This window comes from Xyrauchen texanus, chromosome 34 (genome assembly GCF_025860055.1).
Source record: "Xyrauchen texanus isolate HMW12.3.18 chromosome 34, RBS_HiC_50CHRs, whole genome shotgun sequence".
Classification (NCBI taxonomy): Eukaryota; Metazoa; Chordata; class Actinopteri; order Cypriniformes; family Catostomidae; genus Xyrauchen; species Xyrauchen texanus.
The window spans coordinates 5,816,682-5,844,540 of NC_068309.1; the positions used below are offsets into that span (position 1 = coordinate 5,816,682).

Below are 27,859 nucleotides of genomic sequence, written 5' to 3' on the forward strand. Positions count from 1 at the left end.
GGGTATTGTTGTTCTGTGTCTGAGATTTGATCAGCCAGCTGTTGCAGCCTAAGTTCCCAGACGCGTTTGGAGGAATGTAAACACTCACCAGAATAAACGAAGAAAACTCCCGCGGCGAGTAGAACGGCTTACAGTTAATAAAGAGCTTCCAGATTAGGACAGCACATCCTCTTTAGTGTTGTTACATCTGTACACCAACTTTCGTTGATGTAAAAGCATGTTCCACTGCCTCGCTTTTCCCCGTTAACTCAGCGATGCGATCCGCTCTGAACAGCTGGAAGCCCGGCAGATGTAATGCGCTGTCCGGAATGGCTTCACTCAGCCAGGTTTCAGTGAAGCACAGAGCAGCAGAGTTTGAAAAGTCCTTATTAGTATGTGTGAGGAGATGTAGTTCAGCCGCTTTGTTGGGAAGAGAGCGGAGATTTGCGAGATGAATGCTCGGCAGTGCTGTTCGAACGCCGCTCTGACGGAGTTTAACCAGCCGCCAGCTCGTCTCCCTCGCCTGCGTCTCGTGAGCGCATCTAAACAACACAGCAGCCTCCAACTAAAATGTCCAGCAAAACGTCTGAATATTGAAAAACCGGGAAAAGATTATCTGGTATGTGCTGCCGAATGTTCAGCAGTTCGTCCCTGGTAAAACTGATTGGTAAAAGATTGCTAAACACAGGACAAACTAACAAAAACAACAAAAGAATTGGAGAGCTCCACACCGAGGCGGCCATCTGCGGCGCCATGTTTTTTATGATGGGCAAGGAGGCGGCGAAAACCGGCAGAGAAATGCAGAGAGAGTGAGAGAGATAGTGAATGAAAGAGATAGTGAGTGAGTGAGTGAGTGAGTGAGTGAGTGAGTGAGTGAGTGAGTGAGTGAGTGAGTGAGTGAGTGAGTGATTGAAAGATATAGTGTGTGAGTGAAAGTAGTGAGTGTGTGATGAGTGAGTGACTGAAAGAGATAGTGAGTGAGTGAAAGTAGTGTGTGAGTAAGTGAAAGATATTGTGAGTGAGTCCTTTAAAGAGATAGTGAGTGAGTGATGAATGACTGAAAGAGATAGTGAGTGAGTGATGAGTGACTGAAAGAGATAGTGAGTGAGTGAAAGATATATTGAGTTATGAGTGAGTGAGTGTGTGAGTGAGTGAGTGATGAGTGACTGAAAGAGATAGTGAGTGAGTGAAAGATATAGTGAGTTATGAGTGAGTGAGTGTGTGAGTGAGTGAAAGATATAGTGAGTGATGAGTGACTGAAAGATATAGTGAGTAATGAGTGACTGAAAGATATAGTGAGTGAGTGATGATTGACTGAAAGATATAGTGAGTGAGTGATGAGTGACTGAAAGATATAGTGAGTGAGTGAGTGAAAGATTGTGAATGAGTGAAAGATATAGTGAGTGTGTGAGTGAGTGAAAGAGATAGTGAGTGCATTAGTGAGTGAGTGAAAGATATAGTGAGTTGACAAGTGAGTGAAAGAGATAGTGACTGAGTGAATGAGGTGAGTGAGTGAAAGATTGTGAGATAGTGAGTGAGTGAGTGAGTGAATGAAAGATGTAGTGAGTGCATGAGTGAATGGGTGTAAGTTATAGTGAGTGATGAGTGACTGAAAGAGATAGTGAGTGAGTGAAAGATATAGTGAGTGAGTGAGTGAGTGAGTGAGTGAGTGAAAGAGATAGCTAGAGAGTGAGTGATGAGTGACTGAGAGATAGTGAGTGAGTGAGTGAGTGAGTGAGTGAAAGAGATAGTGAGTGAGTGACTGAAAGAGATAGTGAGAGAGTGAGTGATGAGTGACAGAGATAGTGAGGTGAGTGAAAGATATAGTGAGTGTGGGAGTGAGTGAGTGATGAGTGACTGAAAGAGATAGTGAGTGAGTGAAAGATATAGTGAGGGATGAGTGAGTGAAAGATATAGTGAGTGTGGGAGTGAGTGAGTGATGAGTGACTGAAAGAGAGTGAGTGATGAGTGACTGAAAGAGATAGTGAGGGATGAGTGAGTGAAAGATATAGTGAGGGATGACTGAGTGAAATATATAGTGAGGGATGAGTGAGTGAAAGATATAGTGAGTGAGTGACTGAGAGAAAGTGAGTGAATGACTGAGAGATAGTGAGTGAGTGACTGAGAGATAGTGAATGAATGACTGAGAGATAGTGAGTGAGTGACTGAGAGATAGTGAGTGAATGACTGAGAGATAGTGAGTGAGTGAGTGAGTGAGTGAGTGAGTGAGTAAAAGATATAGTGAGTGCATGAGTGCAAGATATAGTGAGGGATGAGTGAGTGAAAGAGAGTGACTGAAAGAGATAGTGAGTGAGTGACTGAGAGATAGTGAGTGAGTGACTGAGAGATAGATGAGTGTGTGACTGAGTGAACCAAACAGTGTTAAGTTAACAGAAAATAAATTGATTAGCCTATATTAGAATCCTTGATTTCACACATACTCGCATTCAAACGGGAAGTAGAACCACCCCATCACATCCCTTACCACCACGTCACAATAAAACTTGTGACGGGGTGGTAAATTTCATCCCAAAATGGCTGCAGATCTCACATGTGGACAAGTTCCTCACATAGCATAAATGCATTCAATCTGAAATATAATTTTCTTTGCATTAATAATGTAAAAAAAAAAAAAAAAAAAAAAACAGTTTCCCCTATCTATTTTGCATGACGGGGTGGTTGGTTTTAGCTTGACGGACCCTGCCTAACATGAAAAAGCAACAACTAAACAAAGTAAAATAATGTCAGTACTTGCCTGCTTTTGTTCTTGGTGGTGTCACGACTAGCTCGTTACAAGCCGCAACATAAAAGAGGGATCAGAAAACAAGTCTAATTAATTCAAAGAAAATGGTTTTATTGTCATTAAACAAATACCACCACAACCAATAAATAGTAAACATGAGTCTAGGGATAACAAAGGGAAAAACACAGAGTTAGCAAATAATAAATATAAAAAAAAATAATATAAATATAACAAAATCTTTATGCTACACGATACAATTTGGATCCTTGGATCCAGTGAAAAATCAGAGCTCATAGGTTGTTGTTTATAAAGCAAACCATCTTGGAGGAAGTAGAAGGGAGATTAAGTTTTGTCCCCCACTTCTCGAGCTAAAGAGAATAATTCTTGAAGTGTATCATCTGCCTGCTGCACTTTAATAAGGTAATCTCGAGTCACACTATAAAGTGGAGATAAAGAACAAGTGTCAACATGGTCACCACAAATAAACAGACTTTCAAATATGGAATTGGACTTATCCATCTTACGACCAACAACAGACTGTAACTCATGCACAGGGACCGCATCTTCAGCTTCAGTACACACAGTACGAGGTTCTGGCTGAGAGTCATTTTCAGAAGCAATAAATGAATCACAAAGGACACTTTCAGCTTCATCTGGCATACTTTTATTAGCCATCGCTCGAGTTATTGCACAGGCAGGAAATAAATCAGGACGGTCAGAAGACCCAATCCACTTCTCTACAGCAGAAACTACTATAGGTGGAACACCAGCATCTGACATTTCCCAGACTTTTCCCCCCGGCTAGATAATTGCCGAGTATGAAAGTGACCCCAGGGACAGGAAGCATATCACGAACTCTAACTACCACATCGCCTGAGACAATTTGGAATTTAGTTGAATGCGGTGTAGAGGAACTTCCATGAATCCCATCTCAAGCCCTCTCACCAATACATGTGTTCATGTAGCAGTGTGTTCAGACAAGGACAAAAGTCCTTTCAACAAAAAGGATTGCCCTGCACCAGTATCTCGAAGAATACGTACTGGCACAGTCTCCTCAGAATTAGGCAACGACACAGTCCCTTCAAAGAGAAACGGTGAAAAATCAGAGTCATTTTTAACACTCTCCACCTCAGTGATATCCACCTGTTCAAACTGCTTATTAAATTGAGCAGTATGATTCATACCTGACGTGGAAATTAAAACAACAGGTTTAGCAACTTTCTATTTCTTTTTGAGAACAATACAGTCCGAAATTTTATGCCCTGGCTTTTTACAATAAAAGCAAACCATCTCACTTTTTGTGCGTGTAACTGAGGTATTGTCAGCATAATTTGACGCAACATTCTGGCGTAATGGTAGAATGGGGGGCAGTGGTGGCTCAGTGGTTGAGGCTCAGGGTTACTGACCAGAAGGTTGGGGGTTCAAGCCCCAGCACCACCAAGATGCCACTGTTGGGCCCTTGAGCAAGGCACTTAACTCCAGGTTGCTCCGGGGGGATTGTCCCTGTAATAAGTGCACTGTAAGTCGCTTTGGATAAAAGCATCTGCCAAATGCATACATGTAAATGTAAATTTAGACCTACTCAGATCATTTGAGTGACTGACAAAAACTTGATGAGTGAGAACAAATTCATCTGCCATTAGAGCAGCATCCGATACTGTACTTACTTTATGCTCATTAAGATATATAGCAACGGATCTTGGAACACAGTTTTTAAACTCTTCCAAAAGAATCAGCTCTCTAAGCTGTTCTTTAGTGTTTACTTTTACTGAGGTACACCAGCGGTCAAACAGATTCTCTTTCTCTCTAGCTAATTCAAGATAAGAACACTGTTCAGATTTAAAATTACTCCAAAATTTCTGGCGGTATGCCTCAGGTGCTAATTCATAAGCATGCAAAATAGCAGACTTAACGATTTCATAATCACCACTTTGTTCTATAGTCAGTGCTGAATACACCTCCTGTGCTCTCCCGACTAAAACACATTGCAACAGTAAGGACCAAAACTCTTTAGGCCATTTCAAGGACTGTGCAACGCACTCAAAATGTTGGAAATACTTCACTACTTCCTTCTAGCACTAGTCTAATGTTTCTATAAACATCAAAAACGGGTGCAGCGAACACTGGTTCAACAGATGGCACGTGAAGGGGAATTTCAACCGTTTGTGCATTCAGCTCTAAGTTTCCTCAGCTGAAACTATTTCCTCCCTTTCCTTTTCAAACTGTAACTCCAGTTTACATAATTCTAATTTCTGTTGTAACTTCTTTATTTCAAAATCATTTTCTAACTCTTTCTCTTTCAGTGCACAAGCGTCACGCTCAGCACGAAGTTTATCCGCATCAACACACAACTGTTTCTCTTGCAAAGACATCTCACTAAACTTTGCATTTCTGTCTGTATCAAAAGGAGGAGAGACTAAATTCTCTTCAGAATGAATAACTTGAGTCCTTACCTCTAAAACATCCCGCTCGAAAAGTGCGCTTTTCACAGTTTTCATCAGAGTTTCCTTAAGCCTCTTATCATTACTGGTTACCTCCACATCAAAGTGTTCGGCAATCTGCAACAGCTCTTCCTTCGTACATTTCTCCAATAAGATTTCCGAAGGAAATATGAAGAAATCCTGGATCACCGATGACATTTCTGCAAACGAAAACAAGCAGAGCAAACACAACAGCAATACAGACACGCGTGAGACGCTGCTAAACTAGAGCTTTGGAAATACAAATCCCATCAGCCACTTCACCAGAGATCGTCACACATACACGCTCTGGGTGCAAACCCCACCTTAGTTATTTAGATAAATAAAGACTTACCACAAGTCATTCCCCAAATGATCTACTTATTTGGCAGGCATCACAAACAACATATACAGAAAATACAACAAAGTGTCACTTTAAATGAAAATGAGACTCCAGTTCCTAACTATAATCAGAACTAACCAAACCTTCCTGCTCTTCAAAGGTGTACCGGACTCGGGGCGGCATTAAACGCTGAACTCGAAGACAATTGGCATTTAAAACCAAAAGCCCGAAGCGTACCCCCGACAGAGATTTAAAACCTCCATCCAGAATAACCTTCAAAAATAATAAAGGCAAAATAACAAACAAAAATAACAAATAGTGCCACGATGGAAGGATTTTAAATCCAGCTGAGACACTCTAACCTCATTTACAGGTGAACACACTGAAAACATTATGCATTTACTTAATCGTGTAGCAATCCTGGACGAGCCCCCAAATTTATGTCACGACTAGCTCGTTACAAGCCGCAACATAAAAGAGGGATCAGACAACAAGTCTAATTAATTCAAAGAATATGGTTTTATTGTCATTAAACAAATACAACCACAACCAATAAATAGTAAACAGGAGTCTAGGGATAACGAAGGGAAAAACACAGAGTTAGCAAATAATATAACTATATTATATTATAACTATAACTAAATCTTATGTATACAGGGATACACATATAATCCTGAAAATAATAAATGTTTGAAAAAAAATATAAAACTTATATGGTGATATTTTAGATGAAAATGTCATGTTGGTCAACACGGACATGTGAAATTGGCTATGTACTGATGAAAAATGATTAAATATAGTATGTTACTCTTTAAGAATAGTATTTTTTATCATATATCATGTTGACAAGAACACTTGAACTAATAACTTTAAGCTTTGGAAACACACTTTGGGACATATTTTGTGCCTTATGCATCTCATCAAACGTTGCGGACCCAAATGGCAGCCGTTTCATAGAATGACTCTGTAATTAATTTACCTCAAACAGCCTCCAGTTACCATCTTTGAGTGTTCATTATTAATTTTTACTCATATAATATCTGTGTTGGGTTCCATGAGAGTTCATAAATGTACTAAGTTAATGCACTTTCCCAGTCATTAACATTAATGGTACAAGTAATCATTTCAGGTAATATTACATTGTTTCCTGATATGTAAAGCAGAATATGCAAATTACTGCAAAGTGCTGACATTGTTAAAGATCAAACAAATAAGATTTGAAGAATAAATATGTGTATTACATAAATATCTCAAGTAATAATTGCCTTACAAGTTAAGTCACGTAAAACATTTATGTGTGTGTAAATACATTTTGGCTTATCTTTATAGATGCAAAGAGTCAAGTTTATAGGTTTATTTGAAAACCTAATGTCAATGTGAATTCTGTGAACAAGAGAATTAGTGAGAAAGGAGATGTATATTGATTGTGTATAAAACATGCTGTAATTCCTAAAATGTTCACCCGATTTGAATGTGAATAACTAAAGCAGACAGTCTGCACTTTAATCACATTCATTTCAAATGCATTGTGGCTACGTACAAATCCAAAATTATTTAATAAACTTTCTTAAAACTCCTTCGTTCCCAACATGGTTCTATGTGGTTTAATTTAAGTGCGCTTCTGATATGGGAGATGGCCAATCATAGTTTCGAAACCTGTTAAAACCAATAAAAGAATGGTTAATAATGTTCTTTTAAAAAAAAAAACTACAGTACTCTTAGATAAGGGTGGGTGATATACAACTTGTGTTCCCAGATCTCGCAAGAAAAAAGAAGCACAAAACAAGCGAAAATAAGCAATTAAGTGTCAAGTGTGGGGGAATTATCAGCATAGAAATCATAACCTATACAGTAGCATATATAAAATAATATAATGCTGACACCGGTACGAATAAAGCTCAGAGCGGTTTGAGTAGGACCGGTTACACAGTTAAGGAGTACCACCTGTTTTCTCCAGGGGGCAGTATGCGAAACTCGCTGTTTTGGCAACACACAGCTTATAAAGAGAACAAACCACACTTACAGAGAGCACATTCTTGCATTCAAACACAGCATGATGAAGTGTACATCTGAATGCAGGTATCTCAAGCTGTGTTTTACTAAGTTTCATACTTCGTTTAACCGATAGTGAGTGAACCGCCGAGCAGTTGTACTATCAGCGAGCTGAATACTACTGCAGTTCCATTCACTTCTACAGAAGTGTATGCTGTTGGATATACGCCGCATTCCAGTGGCTTTCTCTCCTTCTGCACGCCAACTGCAGATTTGTCCCTGGGCGCTTCGACAGCTCTACTTAAGAGTATATTTTCTGCTAAAAAAATATATTTCTTAAAAGAGCACATACATTGCTGTTGAACGTCTTTTAAAGACGTGTCTTTTTAAAGATGCTTTTTCGTCCTTGTGATTCCTGGATGTGATCGTTATCTCTCCACCAACGACGACCACGGGCGCTGCCTCACGTGTCTGGGCAGCGAATACAATGAGGCAGCATTCGTGGATGGCTCATGTTCTCATTGTGATAATATGACCATGGCAACGTTGCGGTTGCGGCTTTCCTTCTTCAAACGGGAGAAAGCCACTCCAGCCGCCCCTTGCGCTGTGCCTTCTACACATGGGTTTGAGGCTGGCCCGGCTGGCGTTGGAGGAGATTTGGGGAGTTCAATGGGCGTGGTTTCACCGGGTAATGCCCCGCAGACCTCCCATTCCCCAGCATGCTCGTTTGCACTCGTCCGGTTCCGAAATGAGACCAGCCTGCCTCACGGCCAGCTTGACGTCTGTTTCGGGGCCCGCGAGCTGGATGACATTTACATTTACATTTATGCATTTGGCAGACGCTTTTATCCAAAGCGACTTACAGTGCACTTATTACAGGGACAATCCCCCCGGAGCAACCTGGAGTTAAGTGCCTTGCTCAATCACACAATGGTGGTGGCCATGGGGCTCGAACCAGCGACCTTCTGATTACCAGTTATGTGCTTAAGCCAACTACGCCACCACCACTCCGATGAGTCTTGGATTGCTGCATCGGAGTGAGCACTGGCGATGACGGACGCTGAGGACTCGACTGGGCTGCCACCTTTGGGTCTGCCCGCCCAGTCTGAAGCCAATGCAGAGCTGACCGCCATGCTTGCCTGGGGCGCTGCGAGTATCGGGTTGAACTGGAACTCAGACACAGTTGAGGACTTCGCCAAGCAGTTCTCGGTGGTGAAAAAGGGAGGCCATCCAGCAGTGGCGGCTGCTGGTCTTTCAAAGAGGGGAAGCTCATTTTCGGCCTACATTATAAACTTATTTACCCTATTTTTTGCACTAAATCAATCTTAGGTGTTGATCTGCCCTGCTGTTTAATTCTAATTTTTTCCTCGTAAGGAAGACTTTCAAATGGCTTCGCCAAAATCAGGTCGACAATATTAGCACCGTCTGCCATCGTGCGCAGTTTCACCCGTACGACGCTAGCCTAGCCTACTGTATGAATGAATGAATGAATGAACGAACGAACGAACGTTATATATATTAAACTTGGTAAAACTGAAACAAGGAATGTGGTGTATAATTGTGTGAAATGTATTATGCAAATTGACTAGCAATTTCGCCAAACAAATATAAAGAAATAGGTTGCAGCAGTTTGTCTTTCGACTACACTTGAGAAATCCGTGATGGGACTGAGCGCGAAATAGCTTCAGTGACTTCTTATAGTACAGATTCGCTGTCAATCAAAAGGAGATGCAGTCTTTCGACAGATCCTCCAATCATCACGCGGAAGCCTGGAGTCCGGGCCAGCCCACTCCTCATTCACCCCCAGATACGCTGAGCGTCAGTGGGCGGGACATAATCGCAGCATTTATCCAATGACCGTCTATTTTCGGAGCACTGAAAAAAACTGTTCAGAGTAGCCACATTGAAGTCAATGGACGCTCGGCTTCAACAGGGAAATGCACTGACGCTACGGGAATGTATGAGAAGTAAATCGAGTCAGCCGACCTGCTATATGTAATGTAGCTGATTCTGAACGTACTCGTCTTCGAGATGAACGTGTTCTAACGCATTTTTAGTCAATAAATTGTTTACACAATAGTACATATTTGACCATTATTTTTTTGACATTATAGGGGAAGCTGAGCTTCCCTTGCAGCCTTAAAGAAATCCCCACTGCCATCCAGCACATCTTGCCCCGGTGCGGTTCAAGATCCCACACCCCGTCTGCTCGCCGAGGGCGTACCCCTGCGGCAGTGAAAGCCCAGGCGGCTCCACCTCAGCCCGAGCCCAGTTCTCTGCCCCAGCGTAGAGCCCCCCCCCACAGGAAGCTGACGCCCAGTCTTCCGGGCCGGCACGAGGACCCGGAAGGCTCCTAAGTGCCCCCGAGATGAACAACCCAGGGAGCAAGACGTCTGCTACGGAGCTGGTATCCAGACCACTGCATCCCCCGGTGGCGGGCCGGGAGGTAAATCTTTTGTTTTCTTCTTGTTTGCCGTACCCCGAACGGGCTGCATTGCTGGCTGTACTACTCACTGGTTAATTCTGAACACATCCACATCCACAGTTATAAGAGGGTGTGCATACTTATGCAACCAGGTTATTGTAAGGTTTTTAATTAAAACATTTTCCCCCACAAAGATTTCAGTTTGTTTTTCAATTGAATTGTTCACATTATAGGTCACAATAAAAGTGGAAAAGTTCTGACATGATTTATCTTTGTCTCATTCTTTTACAAAAACACAAAAACCTGGGGTGTGTAGACTTTTTATATCCACTGTAGGTCTAATTTTCTATTCCTCAAATACATAACAATGTATTAATGATCTACATTCTATTTAAAATTTCATTTCCTCATCACGGCCCAACCCCTGTCATGAGCTATAAAATGCCCCTGAAATGAGCACAGTGTTATTTCATTCTCCTCTTCACCAAAGATGGATCTTCAAGTCTCTTTTGTGCTGCTTTTCATTCTTTTCACTGGAGGTACAAAAACATCTAGAATATTTAATGTTAGTCTATTTAATTATTGGTATGCATACAGAGGTCATTGAATGTCTCTCTCTCTCTCTCTAGGATACTCTCTAAACTGTAAAACATGCATACCAGACCTGACGGGTACTTGCGTAGAACAAACGGAGACATGCTTAAGTGGATTTTCAGAGTGTATAAGTTCAAAAGTGAAAATAACTGGTAAGTCCATTATGATTGAGTGGAAATGTACTGTTATAATTTAACTTGTCACATAACTGCTACTCTTTTACTGGGCTGAAATTAAAACTGCAAGCATAAAATATTTACCAGATTTATATTTTGATTTCTGACTATTTCGTGAAGTACAGTAGGATCCAAAAGTCTGAGACCACATTGAAAATCTGTGATTTCAAATCTAAATTAAACCTGTAAATAAACAAAGTTTTAGGATTTAAAACCAAAAAAACTTTATGACTTAAAATAAACAAGAAATATTGAAGATTCTGTACAATTTCTAAGTTACTAAACCAATGTAAGCAAATTTGTGACATTGAATTCAACTCAAGGTCATATTTCCATGTTTCCATTGAAGAACACAATTAAAATGTTCAAATGCTGGAATAACATCGATCATCAGGTTTTGCACAAACTTGTTTAATCCACGCCAGCTCAAGTGCATGCTGTCATTAAAGCAAAAGGGAGAAATACCAAATACTAATTTTGTGTAAATTTACTCAAATTGACATAAATTGTATTAAATTTGAAAAATGCTAAAAAAAAAAAGTATTTTCACAATGGTCTCAGACATCTGGACCTCACTTTTTGTAATTGCACATTTTTATGTCTTAAACAGTATTATTGCCAGTGTTGGGTTAGTTACTCAAAATAAGTAATTCAATACAAATGAATTCTCTAAATTGAAAGCAGATTACTTTACCTATTAGTGTAACTAAAAAGTAATCACACTACTAATTATTCTACTATTAAATAACTTTCTAAATCTTTCATTGTATTATTACTAAATAAAAGTATGAGCGACAAGGTTAATTAAAGTGGGATGCTCATCTGGCAGACAAGATGCATTCTGAAATTTGAAACAATTATTTTCTATGAAGGTATGTATGCACACAGTGTGGGCTCGCCATTTCCAGAGGCTGTTAAAAATTCAGCATTGCCACTGAGCTCAACTCGCAAAGATTTCCATTAAACTCAACCCAAATCATTATCAAAAGATGATTATTTACTCTAGTAGTTATTACTGGATGATATATTGCAACTGGCAGTGAATTGAACACACAAATTAGGGTTCTAATTTAAATAATGGCTGATGTTAATATATCGATGCCTCAAATTTATTGATAAAATCCCTAGTTTTTGGTTTTACGCTCAAATTCATAATGTCCCTTCAGCTGTCACAGAAACGCTAACAGACGTACACCCAACACTGATTATTGCAACATGATCACATGGGAAGAAAACATGTTGCGACCAAACCAAAAGGGTTCTTGACACACATTGAAACCAAAAAAATCATATTTCCATTATCATTGACAAGCATGATTCTCAGCTTTTATTTACCATCTGAGATTAAAAAAAAATATTTATTCCACTGACGGTTATGTTTAGGGTTGGGGTTTGAATCAGGTTAATAAATATGTATTTCTGTTGACTGTATAACATAATTTACAACAAAAAATACTGAAAACTCGCTTTTGGCACCACCCTGTGGATATTTCACCTGGAAACTGGAGCTTATGTGCCCAGATGTACAAAAACAGTTTCTGCTTCAGCCACTGGAAGCGGAATTTCTTAAGTGGTTAGAATTTAGAATTTTGGGAAGCACAGACCAAGTTTAGCTGAAGAACTTTCAACTGTCGCCAGTGAGATCAGAGTGAAATACAGTGTGAAACAATTTACACTAAAATGTTACAAGTTGTATAACAGTTGACAACCAATCAATCACTTACTAAACAATATTTGCCTCATTAATTGCACTTTGTACAGTTTAGTCTAAATGTATTCTGGCCACATATTTTCTTTAATTAATTCTACAGTACATGTTATTATATGACTAATATTTACCCAGATTTACATGGCAATATTTCCAAGCAGATATCACTGTGTTCATTTATGACTGACCTTATTGTATTAAGTATTGTTATTCCTGTATGATTATTTTTTATAATTGTTTTCAGGCAACATTACTCTGGACATAAAACTAAAGACTTGTGTGCAGCCAAGTTATTGTCAAACTGGGTTCATGAACCTCGGTGACATTAAGATTTCTTCTTCATGCTGCAGCACTGACAACTGTAATGACAAAGATGCTCCAGGTACTGTCCTTTACTTTCCATATAATGATCTCCTTAATAGCTAACATGAAATATGCTCAACAAGAGAAACATTTAGTTTGGGACTTCATTTCATTCACTGAGAATTAATTGGACCATAAAAAGTCATCTCTATATGATTTTTATTTTCTATATTGCATTTATAGGGGAGGGTTTGAAATGAAGAGAGCTTGGTGATGTCAGCTGAAAAGATAAAGTTGTTTCATAGGTGGAGCATGTTAGTACATTTTGATGAAAGATTACAAAGACAAAAATGTTTTTTTGTGTGTGGGGGGGTGGGGGGGGGGGTATATAATCTTACGATAAACAGAATAATATTTATTTTATTTTATATATATATTTTATCCTAACTTTGTAATGTAATTCTGGTTCTGTTTCTTCTACCTCACTGTGAAAAGTCTCATTTTATTCCACTAGGTGGCAGAAAGCACTAGAAAAAATATTATATCATATTCTATCACAATATACAGATCTGAAATGTTGGTGTAAAACCCATTTTAGCCCTCACATATGTGCTCGTCCATAGATATTCAGTCTAATGTTCAGTTCAAGCACCACCCTTGTTGTTTCATTGAATATCTCGGCCTCTGAAGCTCAGTGTAGGTGTCATTAGAAAGCTGAGATTCTTCACTTTGTGATGATATAAATCATTTTATCATCAATAGTCGAAAACATATTTTCAGATGTTTTACATGCTTTACCTTCTGGAAGGCATATTTAGTTCTGGACCTCTAAGATATAACATTGGATTAGTCAGCCGAGCAAGATCACAGACAAGTAAAAAAAAAAATAATATATTTTTAGAGAACTTTCTAATGGTAAATGCAGATATAATGTTTTTGTCGACTTGGTGTTTACAGCAGCAGTAATGGGAGCATAAAGAGACGTTTATATTTGATGACTTACAGAAATCATATTTCACTTTGTGATTCTTTTGAATATCTTTCTAACTGTGGTATTAGGCCAACAAAATTATCTGTACAGTCACATTCCTGAGAGTGAGATCTTTGTTATGCCTAATTCCAATGCCCTCTAAGTCCTTGTGGTGGCGAAGTGACTCGAATGTCAGTTGCCTTCGTGTCTGAGACAGTCAATCCGCGCATTTTATCATGTGGCTTGTTGAGCGTGTTACCTCGGAGACATAGCGCTGGGCCAATTTGGTTGCTTAGGAGTCACTCAGCACGCCCTGGATTCGAACTTGCGACTCTAGGGGTGGTAGTCAGCGTCATGTGAAGGACATTTATTTTCATATAAAAATGTCTACCCCATTACCTCTAGAGGGCGCTAATTTTCAACATGATTGTTTTGAGGCCTTTTTGTTATTTTAAGTAACATAAATGCAGATGTGATGGTTATCTCTGAAAAGTTCAGATTCAAAGTTTTTAAATGATACCTCATATGCTTGAATTATTTATACGGAGACTTTAACATTTTAAGCGTAAACTTTTTTCACGATATAGCGTTATAAAATTACCCTTGTTTCTTCTGTAGATCCCAGCTCTACCCCCAATGGGAACCAGTGTTACTCTTGCAATGGACCAAACTGCTCAAACGTGCTGAATTGTTCAGGGAATGAAGACTACTGCATTAGAGCGACAGGTAAGAATCTGGTAACTGAAGAAGAAAGTTAAAGTAATTATTTGGCCTTTCCATCATTGGTGGGCCATATATTATTCTGAACACATTATGATGCAAAAATCTGTCTTAAATACAGTTTAGGGTTCACAGAGGGAAGCTCTGCCTTTGCTTGTCATTTATTTATGACTAAACTTCTAATTTACTCTCTTTTAATCAGGGTCTTTTGGTGGCGTGTCAGCTACTGTAAAAGGATGCGTCTCTAAATCTGTCTGTGATGCTGCAACATCGATTCCAAATGTTGCGAATGTCACATGCTGTCAGGGGAACCTGTGTAACAGTGCAACACTGATTCCAAATGTTGCGAATGTCACATGCCTTCAGGGGAAACCGTGTAACAGTGCAACACCGATTCCAAATGTTGCGAATGTCACATGCCTTCAGGGGAAACCGTGTAACAGTGCAACACCGATTCCAAATGTTGCGAATGTCACATGCCTTCAGGGGAAACCGTGTAACAGTGCAACACCGATTCCAAATGTTGCGAATGTCACTTGCCTTCAGGGGAAACCGTGTAACAGTGCAACACCGATTCCAAATGTTGCGAATGTCACATGCCTTCAGGGGAAACCGTGTAACAGTGCAACACCGATTCCAAATGTTGCGAATGTCACTTGCCTTCAGGGGAAACCGTGTAACAGTGCAAAGAGCTTCACCCAGAGCTTCATGCTTTCCTTGTTGCCACTGTTCTCCTACACCCTGTTTCACTGAGTTTCACAAAGTGTATGAAGATTGAAAGAAAAAATATTTTTTATTGAAAATTAATGAAGTTTCAAAATTTGTATGAAAAGTAATTATTATGAAAGGTTGTTTAGATGAAAATTCATCATGAAAATGGCAAAGAAGCCTTTTAACTCACATCTGGGGTGAAAGGTCTCCAGAGTGTTACAGTGATTTTTGTAAATATAGGGACAACAGTTATATTGCAAAATTTGTCAATTTAGGCATATACTTTTGATGTTTTTATGAGTAACAATATAAAATAATGTTTACTCATTGTGAGTCAGTTTCCATCACAGGATTTGAATGTGTTCAAATTACTTATTTCTTGTTTTACTCCACTTTTCAATATATATTGGTGTTTTATTGTGCAAATGTTTTATGTTAAAATGTTTTATTTAAGCAAGCCGCCACTAAGAGGGAAAAAAGATGGGCAACCAGTGTTGGAGCACATGGACAAGGTTGTTAGCGCAGTTTGAGCATAATGGAAATGCTGGTCTCCATTGTTAATGAGGGAAGTGGGTACTTCTTTAATAGCATAAACGGGTAGCTTTTAGACTGTTTTTAGACTTGTATTTTTTTTTTTTATCATTTTATTATCTTCCATGGGGTCCACTTATAATGTTAGTAAAACATTTTTGCAACAAACAGTCATAATTGAGTCATATGTAATAATGTTCCACCCTGTCCCTGTCTGAAATGCTCGGTGTGGTCCTTTAAGACTTCAATGTAAACTCACACTGTTGTGATTGGCTAACGTCATACTATGGAGTAAATTTCCCACCCAATGTATTGCATTCACAGATCAAAAAATAATAAACAGTCATCTGACATTTTTTGCTCTTATTTAAATTTTTTGCACACTTGCTGTGTTTTTCTTTGCTCACATTTCCAAATTCTTCACTTGCGCTTCCAAATTTTGCAGGTAGAGTTTCATGCCAAACAGGGCGGGGTTTAGCATCCCCATTGGTCCACTAGTTCTAGACTGACAGCTCTAATCTAGCCAATCAAAGTGGGGAGTTGATGTCACTCCAGAGTGACTCTGGTTTACGGCTGTGCTCAAATGTGAACAGATGAAGATCGTTAAGACAGCACAGAAAATTTGACTGAGGTTCAAGGTTTGCCTCATTTTCTCTCATTTAAACTTAGAACTGTGTTACATCAAATGATCTACAGTAAGTTGAAAATAGCTCGTGTTAAAAGTGAAAGTCCTGATTACAGCACTTTGATATAAAGACCAGTTAAAATTAGCCTATACTGGTCACCCAAAAGCATCACAAGCTTAAGTTGATCGTAGAGACCTTTGGCGGCAATGGTTTCTATGATCTACTTTAGCCCTTCTACTTAATTACTAAATAAACATCTTAAATGAATACCTGCACTAATATGCTACATGCATCAACATACGGTGCACTTCAAACTCATCGCAGTATATTCAATATTCGGAAGTTGAACATCACTATGAAATAAATAAACTGCTATTAAAATGGATACGAGATGGGATGTTGTGATTATGCTGCTCGAGTATTTTAATAACACGTGGAAATCCCACCTTTGAGACTTGACCTGGACTCCAGTGTTAAAGACTCGAGATTTGACTCTGACTTCAGATGAAAGACTCGTGATCATTTCTGATACTGTGTAGCTAAACATTTACAGCAACTTTACCCCATTAATTAAACACAATAAAACACTCACCAAACTGAATGGTAAGCACAATATCCCTCGAGAAGTTTGATTCATTGAAGTATAAAAACCATGTATGCAGCACACCACTCCGATCATGTCATGTTTTTTCTGGTATATTGTCTTATTCTCATCATTATTTCTCACGTTGGGGCATAACTTTTTTTTTCTAGTTAGACCTTTAATATAGTTTTCTGTAAAAATATCTAAAAAATACTTCAAACAAGATACATTTACTTGAGAGTAGCAAAACTGAATAAGAATACTTTGTAAAAGTAACCTTCCCAATCCTGGCCATGTTGTTTTTAACAAATGTTTCTGCACAATGTTGGTCTCAATAAAGCTAATTTGGTATCTTTGGAGTTTGGGGTTTTGGAAAGTGATGGCGAGGCTAATCCAACGTCTCTACATTCGCCTGCACCGCAGCGTGCCGGACCGCAGACTGCATGCACCTCCTTAAATTCTAGAGGCGTTTATACTATGAAATGACAAGGGGCATCCCAGAGGAAATATCATCTGAATCAATTAGTTGTGAGAAGACTCAGTTTGCCAGTCAGACACAACTACTTAAAACCTTTCAAAGAATCTTTGTAATAAAAGCATCAAACTTCTGGTTTTGTTTTTATTCGATATTAAGGCACCAGAAAATTACTTGTATCATGCCTTAAAAATGCTAAAAGAATATTTATTAATCTTACCCCAATAAATGTATACATGCATATAGATATGCTACAGTATTAAAGATTTTTCACACAAACTGTTCAAAACAACTTAAATCTAAAGAGCAATGCTACAGTCTCTGTGACATTCAGTGTGTAGAATGCACCTCTACTCTATTTTATGCTTAAAAAAGGTACATTGAAATGCTTGCATTCACATAACTCTTTTTCATTTTATTTTTTAGCCCCTTTTCTCCCAACTTGGAATGCCCAATTCCCACTACTTACTACGTCCTCGTGATGGCGTGGTTATTCATCTCAATCTGGGTAGTGAAGGACAAGACAGTTGCTTCCGCTTCTGAGACCGCCAATACGCAAATCTTATCACGTGGCTCGTTGGGCATGACACCATGGAGACTCCCAGCATGTGGAGGATCATGCTACTCACCGTGATCCACGCATAACTTACCATGTGCCCAATTGAGAGAGAGAACCACTAATCGCGACCACGAGGAGGTTACCCCATGTGACTCTACCCTCCCTAGCAACTGGGCCAATTTGGTTGTTTAGGAGACCTGGCTGGAGTCACTCAGCACGCCTTGGATTTGAACTCGTGACTCCAGGGGTGATAGTCAGCATCAATACTCGCTGAGATACCCAGGCCCCCACATTCACATAAAGTCTTATAGAAATGCTAACATGCAGTGTACTGACTGAGCAGTAAGTTTGCCTAATTCATGAAACATGAGAAAAACAAATGTATGTGTAAATGCATGCTTATGTAAATTGTCCCATTTAAATAAATGCCACAATTTACACAATCATTGTTTTACTAACGATTTGCACACATTTTGGTTCTGCTGATGTTTCATGATAATGCACATTTTTTTTTTATGCCCTCAATGTTTTTTGGCAATATAAAAGTCTTAAGAACCTTTGTAATAAAAAGCAACAATCTTCTATTTCTATTTATGGAATATTCGTTATCCATAAGATGAAATCATCAGAAAATAAACCTACACTGTAAACTGCTGTAATTTTTACAGTGAATATTTACAATAGACGTCTGTATTCTGCTATGAATTGTGGGAACATGCTAAATAATTACTGTAAGTTTTACAGTAATATCTACAATAAAATACTGGATTTTTTTTAAGGTAGACTACTGTTATTGGGTTTTCCTATGACTTCTGGGGACATGATTATGCAGTAAATGCTACAGGATATGCCCAATTATATATATTGTTACATTTTTATTTATTTTTTAAAGAAGAAAAAATCCAACTGTTGCACAAGTTTTTAAATAAATATTTGGTACTTCACAAGTCAATATGAAGCAATAGTCAACTGTAATAAATACAGCCTTTGTAACGAATTATTTACAGCATACAGACTCTGACATTTGGTTATATAATGTACACATCTAGTACTTTAAAACTGTTGGCTTTCAAAAACACTGTATGATGTGGTCTTAGGAATAGAATATAGACATCTTTTAACATACATCTAGACTGAAATCACTTCACACTCCAGCACAGGTGTTGACGGTATGCACCTTAAAGTTGGTATGCAACCCGCCAATAAATCCATATGCATGCGTTGTCGTTTCGTCATCAGCCGCGGACATCTTGGGACTTTTCGCACGCCGCATAACCGCTCAATTTTCGGGCTCACTTCATGCGCGCTACAATGACCAGAGGAGGACCAAGAATGAGAGTGTGACGAGGTGAGTGTAGCCAGTAATTCATGTTTCAGTTAAAACTTGAAATCCTTTTACATCTAATAATTATTTTACCAGTCATCAAGATCTTTCTTTGTATAACTATTATTTTTATTTTGTTATGTTGCAAAATGGATAATCTAGATTATCTGTCCAATTTTATGATACTGAATTTGCTTGTTGAGTACAAAGTCACATATTTACGATTAGCTGGGTATATTTTCTTCATCATGAAAGTGTGACTGGGCATCCGTGTTACTATAATTTTTTTAGATAACTATTCCGTATAACATTATTTTAGATTGCTGGTAGTTTATGTAAACTTTTAAACATTGAAATTAAATTAATACAATTAAATTATGTTGATTTTACGCAACTCAGTAGTGGTTCACTTGACTGCCAAGCCATTAGCTAATTAGCACGTTTGTTCGATGAAGATGCTATAGTGAATTTTTTTTTTAATGTTTTAATTTTTATGTTAATAATTGCTGTGCATATATTAGCTTGTGAAGTTTTGTTTTTTGCAGTTGAACATGTTTATCTGTCAATTCTGTAATATTGAGAGCAATACAATCCTTAGTTTTGTGCAGCATGTGAAATTGCATAGAAATGTGCCTAATTCACAATTTAGATGTGGTGTGCTTGACGGCCCAAATGTTTTCACTAAGTTTTCTTTATTGAAGTCCCACATACAGACATCACAGGGAACATCACAGGTCTGCTAAAGAGTATCAGGCTCAAATGATAAAACATTTAAATGCCATGTAGACATTTGTGAAGTTCAATGAGGGACCCTAAGACAGTTTTTGTCTCATTTGAAGAGCCATATTCAGACAGGTCTGGAGATCTGGTTCATTTGGTTGCAACAGGACATTTAAGGTGAGATCTACATTTGCATCACACACAAAATGTGCTCTGTAAACCATTTGATAGAGCCTGCTATGGTCATGGAAACTCAGTTTCTGATGTTGTGTCTGAGAGGGAGAGATCGGAGGTTGTAGAGCACAATTTTCCTGAAGTTGTGGATGAATCTCTGTTTCTAAGAAATGCAACCCTCTTCTACCTGAAACTGCAAGCTAAATTGCTATTACCTGAGTCTTCTATTCAAGGCATTTGTTGAAGATTTTCAAAATATCCACGACATTGGGCAGTCTTATTTTCTTAGTAAACTGAGAGAAAAGCTTGCTTTGTTTGAATTACCAGAGGTGAGGATTAATGATATGATAGATCAGTTGTCTAGGGAGGATTTGCGGACAGCTTGTAATAGTGCCGTTCTAAGTGCAGCACAAAGGAGAAAGTGGAAATCTTGCTAGAAAGCAGTCTATGTTGAGCCAGTCCCTATTTTTCTAGGAGTTAGTGAAAGAAATGGGACAGAGTGCTTTGCTCAGTATGTCCCAGTTGAGCAGACCATCAGTGCTCTGTTTCATTGCCAGTCTGTGAGGGATCAATGTGAACGGATGCACTCACAATTTCACAAACAGCTGAAAATGGTCTGTTTCAGGAAGTAAAGCATTGTAAGAAGTTTTCTGAAAATTCTCTGTTTCAAACTGATCCATCGTCTCTGGGTTTGATTCATTTGAAATGGTAAATCCTTTGGGTTTAGGTAAAAAGAAACACAAATTGCTGGCAGCTTATCTTACCTTGTCTGATATTTTACCTCACAAAAGCTCAAACATAGACCACATGGAACTTGTTTTTTTTTTTGTAATGAGCAAGATTTTAAGCATTTTGGACCAGCTCATGTTTTAGATCACTAATTGAAGATCTTGAAGAGAATTGTGTTGTTGTGAATGATGGCAAAACTGTGAAAGCTTCTTTTTGTTCCATCGTAGGTGACAACCTGGGATCCCACACCATTGGTGGTTTTGTCGAGGACTTTAGCCGAAGCCTACTTATCTGCAGGTATTGCACCATTGACAGACACATTTCTTGCCACACCTTTGGAACCTGCTATGAAAGCGAACTGTGGAGTCTTATGAGAGAAACCTTCAGAAACTTGCTGCCAGCGGCAATAATGTAGTTGGAGTCAAATTTAACTCTCCATTCAATCAGCAGAATTATTTTCATGTTTGTCAGCTTGGCTTGCCCCCCTGCCTTGGCCATGACCTCTTTGAGGGTGTTGTGGCATCTGATCTTAAGCTGTACATTGATTACTTGGTAAATCAAGAGAAATGCTTTACTTTCACAGATCTTAATCACTATATTAAACAGTTTGAATACACAGGAAATGATGCTGCCAATAAACCAGCAGAGAGTAAAGAGACTTTTACCAGTTATTGTTGGACACCAGATTAAGGATCCAGAATCAGAAGTGTGGATTTTTTTAGGCATGTGACTTTCCCTTCTAAGCCTCTCAAGCCTAAACATCACTACTTGTGCCATTTCCCAGAGCTTATTAAACAATTTGGACCACTCATTCACTTATGGACTATGCGGTTTGATTATACTTCATTAATTTATATTTTACTTGATACAATTATTCCACAAAATCTGTATAGTAGCAGGCTGGGAAACACCCAATAAATTTGCGAGATTTTACAATCCCCGGGTTGTTTCAGGTACGAACAGGTAGAGTTCGGTAATACAGACCAGCTGCCCGGGTGTATCGCTTGCGTATAGTGCATTTCCCCTCCCCTGAGGCGAATACTTGCACTTTTAACCCCAGTCAAGTTCACCAAGTCATGGACCCTGGATGTTCTTCCTTCCTAGCCCTATGCTTCACAAATTCAGTGGAGAAGTTTGCAGCCAGCCCCACTACAGGGTCTAATATGCCTGTACTGGGATATGTGCTCCACCGGTGCCGATTACTCCGGTAACCCCGGTAATGTATATTACGCTGTACAGTCTCCCTATCAGCAGACCCGTGTTTCCCTTTGGCAGAGCTGTCTCTGCCCCTGGTTGCTGTGTTTGTAGAGTCCCCCTGTGGCAGGGTGGAGGCCAGGACCAGTTACAGTGGTGCTGTGACCCAGATGGGAGTGAGGTTTAGGGGGTGAATGTAATGGTAGCCAGGTGGTAGATAGCTGTGCAGTGTGTAAACTTCACTCCCCTGGCCTCAAGAGGCACAATAGCGACTGACACTAGAGGCTGTAGCCTTTAGCCTCCTTGTTAGCGCGTCCGCCTCCCATCGGAGACGCTGGTTAAAATCTCGCTCAGAGCAGGTGGAGTCGAGTGGGTTGAGCTGATGTATGTAAAAAAAAATCCAGAGTCTTCTAACACAAGTACACAGGAGTTTTGTGTACTAGCAACATCTTAACCATTGTGTGGCAAGCCGGAGGGTGGGGCCGGGTCGTGATAATATAATGGTATACATAATACACACCCAGTCCCTCATCAGGCTAATCATGTCTCCGAGAGGGATAAAGGCCGACTGCGGAGGATTGTGCGGGAGAGAGAGGTAGTTTACAGACATGTCCGTCATGTATGTGTTTGTGTCTTAAGTTTATCATTAAAAATATTATTTGTATCGTCAAGCCGGTTCTCGCCGCCTCCTCTCCATTGAACTTCTTTACACTCTCACTATATCTATCACTCACGCACTCACTCACTCACTCGCTCTTTCATTCACTCATCACTCACTCACTACTTACACTCACTCTCTCACTATCTCTTTCATTCACTCACTCTCTCACTATATCTTTCACACACTCACTCACAGAAAATCTAACACCTGACAAGAAAAGAATGCAAAATAAGTCAACTGGAATCTACAATAAAAAAATAACCAAAACCCTTTAGACTATCAGATTAGCAGAGAAGAATTGGCAGATGCAGTTAAGAAACTAAAACCCAGAAAGGCATGTGGTCTAGACAACATTAGAACAGAAATGCTGAAGCACAGTCCAGCAGTACTGCAGGAGGCCTTGTCAAAACTCTTCAACTTGGTTCTGCAGTCTGGCTACTTTCCTGACACCTGGAGTATGGGCTTAATACACCCATTATATAAGAGCGGAGACAAATTCGACCCCAATAACTACCGAGGCATTTGTGTGAGCAGCAATCTGGGGAAGTCTTTCTGCTGTATCCTGAACGCCCAGATACAGGCCTTCCTTATCAAGCACAATGCTTGAGTAGGAGTCAGATTGGATTCCTACCAAACCACCGACCACATTCACACGCTACACACGATAGTCAACAGCACGTGCATCAAAAAAAGCAAAGGCAAGATTTATGCATGATTTGTTGATTTAAAAAAAGCATTCGATTCCATCTGGCATGATGGTCTATATTATAAAATTCTACAATCCGGCATTGGGGGTAAAACATACGACACTATCAAATCTATGTATTCAGACAACAGGTGCGCAGTTAAAATTGGCATTAAAAGAACAGAGTTTTTCACTCAAGGGCGAGGAGTGAGACAGGGCTGCAGTTTGAGTCCAACTCTGTTCAACATTTACATTAATGACTTAGCAGTGCTACTGGAACAATCTGCAACACCCGGTCTTACTCTAAATCATTCTGAAGTTAAATTTCTTCTCTATGCAGATGGTCTAAAAATTTGTGCTTCAGGGGGTTTTGGTCTGGCAGTGAATGCACTAAAAGAGAAAGCTAGAAGAGCATTCTAAGCTATTAAGGGCAAATTTACCCAAGTTGACATTCCTGTAACAATCTGGTGTAAGATCTTTGATAGTATTATAATGCCTATTGCTCTGTACGGAAGTGAGGTTTGGGGTCCCCTCTGTATGGCAGATTACTCGAGATGGGGCAAACGCCCCATAGAATCCCTGCATGCAGAATTCTGTAGAAACATTCTAAGAGTTCAGAGAAGAACACCTACTAATGCATGCCGAGCGGAACTAGGCAGATACCCCCTATTATACATCTTGAAAAACGATCCCTCAAATTTTGGACACACCTAAATTCAAGTTTCCCCTAACACACTGCAACATGAAGCCCTTAAAACCCAAGAGCTGAAGCCTAAAACCAGTCCTCTTTGTCAGCTGACTCACAAACCCACTAACAACTAACAAACACCAGTTTCAGTTTCAGACCAGCACTGCTGAACAAAACCATATCAGAATAAACCAAATCATAAAAGAAATCAAAAATTCATATTTGGACCATTGGGAAGATGAAAGTAAAAACCAAAGCAAATTGGAATGTTATCGGGCCCTAAACAGAACATATAATCTGGCAGAATATCTGCACACTGTAAGGGATCCAAAACAGAGATGGATCCTCACCAAATACAGACTCGGTGATCACAGTCTGGCCATAGAAAAAGGCCGACACAGACAAACATGGCTTCCAAAGGAAGAACGAGCCTGTGCTCACTGTGACACGTGTGAGGTCGCGACAGAGACACACTTTCTCCTTTACTGTGAGAAATTTACAGAGTTGAGAGAGCGATACATCCACAAACTCTCAAACCTCATGCCACAGTTTTCCAGTTTGGCAGAAACCGATCAGATGTTGGTGTTACTGGGGGAGGACCATGCATCAGTTGCAGCTAAATTCATTTTTGAGCTGCACACCGTCAGAAACCAATCACTGGGCAGTGGTGGCTCAGCGGTTCAAGCTCTGGATACTGACCAGAAGGTCAGGGGTTCAAGCCCCAACACCACCAAGACACCACTGTTGGGCACTGTTGGGCCCTTGAGCAAGGCCCTTGAACCTATCTGCTCCAGGGGCGCCGTATCATGGCTGACCCTGCACTCTGACCCCAGCTTAGCTGGGATATGTGAAAAATAAATAATTTCACCATGTATATGCAGAAATGTATGTATAATGTGTGACAATTGATAAATGTATGTAAAACTGCCTTAATGTACTTCATTCACAGTACTTTTATTCTCTTATGTTCATAATGTCCTGTAAAATGCATATTTTATATTGTATAGTGTATATTGTTATTATAGTTTTTTATTTGATTTGAATCATTACCTGGCACCTTATTTTAATTCTATCTTATCATTATTATTTGTCTTGTCATTATCTGTTTTGTGTATTAATGCTTTGGTAATACTGTATGTAAACACAATCATGCCAATAAAGTACTTTTAAATTGAAATTGAATAGTGAGTGAGTGATGAGTGTGTGAGTGAGTGAACCAAACAGGGTTAAGTTAAAAGAAAATAAATTGGTTAGCCTATACTAGAATCCTTGATTTAACACATACTCGCATTCAAACGGGAAGCAGAACCACCCCATCACATCCCTAAATTTCATCCCAAAATGGCCTCACATAGCATAAATGCATTCAATCTGAAATATAATTTTCTTTGCATTAATAAAGTAAAAATGTAATAAAAAACAGTTTCCCCTATCTATTTTGCATGATGGGGTGGTTGGTTTTAGCTTGACGGACCCTGCCTAACATGAAAAAGCAACAACTAAACAAAGTAAAATAATGTCAGTACTTGCCTGCTTTTGTTCTTGGTGGCTACAAGGCTCAAATGATGTAAGTTCCACTTTGTGATGTCATTTAAAGCAACAATACATTATTTATAATAAAACAAGTTAGTGTGACAGGGTGGTAAGTCAAATTGAGGGATGCATACAAATCATAAAATATATAAAAAATTTAAAATAAAGTTTATTTTGAATAAATATATCTTATGTATACAGGGATACACATATAATCCTGAAAATAATAAATGTTTGAAAAACATATAAAACTTATATGGTGTTATTTTAGATGAAAATGTCATGTTGGTCAACACGGACATGTGAAATTGGCTATGTACTGATGAAAAATGATTAAATATAGTATGTTACTCTTTAAGAATAGTATTTTTATCATATATCATGTTGACAAGAACACTTGAATTAATAACTTTAAGCTTTGGAAACACACTTTGGGACATATTTTGTGCCTTATGCATCTCATCAAACGTTGCGGACCCAAATGGCAGCCGTTTCATAGAATGACTCTGTAATTAATTTACCTCAAACAGCCTCCAGTTACCATCTTTGAGTGTTCATTATTAATTTTTACTCATATAATATCTGTGTTGGGTTCCATGAGAGTTCATAAATGTACTAAGTTAATGCACTTTCCCAGTCATTAAAATTAATGGTACAAGTAATCATTTCAGGTAATATTACATTGTTTCCTGATATGTAAAGCAGAATATGCAAATTACTGCAAAGTGGTGACATTGTTAAAGATCAAACAAATAAGATTTGAAGAATAAATATGTGTATTACATAAATATCTCAAGTAATAATTGCCTTACAAGTTAAGTCACGTAAAACATTTATGTGTGTGTAAATACATTTTGGCTTATCTTTATAGATGCAAAGAGTCAAGTTTATAGGTTTATTTGAAAACCTAATGTCAATGTGAATTCTGTGAACAAGAAAATTAGTGAGAAAGGAGATGTATATTGATTGTGTATAAAACATGCTGTAATTCCTAAAATGTTCACCCGATTTGAATGTGAATAACTAAAGCAGACAGTCTGCACTTTAATCACATTCATTTCAAATGCATTGTGGCTACGTACAAATCCAAAATTATTTAATAAACTTTCTTAAAACTCCTTCGTTCCCAACATGGTTCTATGTGGTTTAATTTAAGTGCGCTTCTGACATGGGAGATGGCCAATCATAGTTTCGAAACCTGTTAAAACCAATAAAAGAATGGTTAATAATGTTCTTTTTAAAAAAAAAACTACAGTACTCTTAGATAAGGGTGAGTGATATACAACTTGTGTTCCCAGATCTCGCAAGAAAAAGAAGCACAAAACAAGCGAAAATAAGCAATTAAGTGTCAAGTGTGGGGGAATTATCAGCATAGAAATCATAACCTATACAGTAGCATATATAAAATAATATAATGCTGACACCGGTACGAATAAAGCTCAGAGCGGTTTGAGTAGGACCGGTTACACAGTTAAGGAGTACCACCTGTTTTCTCCAGGGGGCAGTATGCGAAACTCGCTGTTTTGGCAACACACAGCTTATAAAGAGAACAAACCACACTTACAGAGAGCACATTCTTGCATTCAAACACAGCATGATGAAGTGTACATCTGAATGCAGGTATCTCAAGCCGTGTTTTACTAAGTTTCATACTTCGTTTAACCGATAGTGAGTGAACCGCCGAGCAGTTGTACTATCAGCGAGCTGAATACTACTGCAGTTCCATTCACTTCTACAGAAGTGTATGCTGTTGGATATACGCCGCATTCCAGTGGCTTTCTCTCCTTCTGCACGCCAACTGCAGATTTGTCCCTGGGTGCTTCGACAGCGCTACTTAAGAGTATATTTTCTGCAAAAAAAATATATTTCTTAAAAGAGCACATACATTGCTGTTGAACGTCTTTTAAAGACGTGTCTTTTTAAAGATGCTTTTCCATCCTTGTGATTCCTGGATGTGATCGTTATCTCTCCACCAACGACGACCACGGGCGCTGCCTCACGTGTCTGGGCAGCGAATACAATGAGGCAGCATTCGTGGATGGCTCATGTTCTCATTGCGATAATATGACCATGGCAACGTTGCGGTTGCGGCTTTCCTTCTTCAAACGGGAGAAAGCCACTCCAGCCGCCCCTTGTGCTGTGCCTTCTACACATGGGTTTGAGGCTGGCCCGGCTGGCGTTGGAGGAGATTTGGGGAGTTCAATGGGCGTGGTTTCACCGGGTAAAGCCCAGTTCTCTGCCCCAGCGTGAGCCC

The 27,859-nt window shown here is 39.1% G+C and overlaps 1 protein-coding gene across 5 annotated transcripts in view; it reads left to right on the plus strand.

The window, feature by feature from the left end:
- Window positions 1–27,859, plus strand: part of LOC127627436 (phospholipase A2 inhibitor and Ly6/PLAUR domain-containing protein-like) — a 349,614-nt gene that overhangs the window by 314,913 nt on the left and 6,842 nt on the right. For 2 of the 5 annotated variants that reach the window (XM_052103804.1, XM_052103805.1), the window contains one exon: window positions 14,615–15,787. In XM_052103804.1, the coding sequence (XP_051959764.1) occupies window positions 14,615–15,165 (551 nt within the window). In that variant the 3' untranslated portion in view covers window positions 15,166–15,787. Of the gene's footprint in view, window positions 1–10,336; window positions 10,481–10,570; window positions 10,688–12,663; window positions 12,802–14,310; window positions 14,419–14,614; window positions 15,788–27,859 lie in introns of those variants that run through there. The other 3 variants (XM_052103802.1, XM_052103803.1, XM_052103808.1) reach the window with 3 other exon arrangements.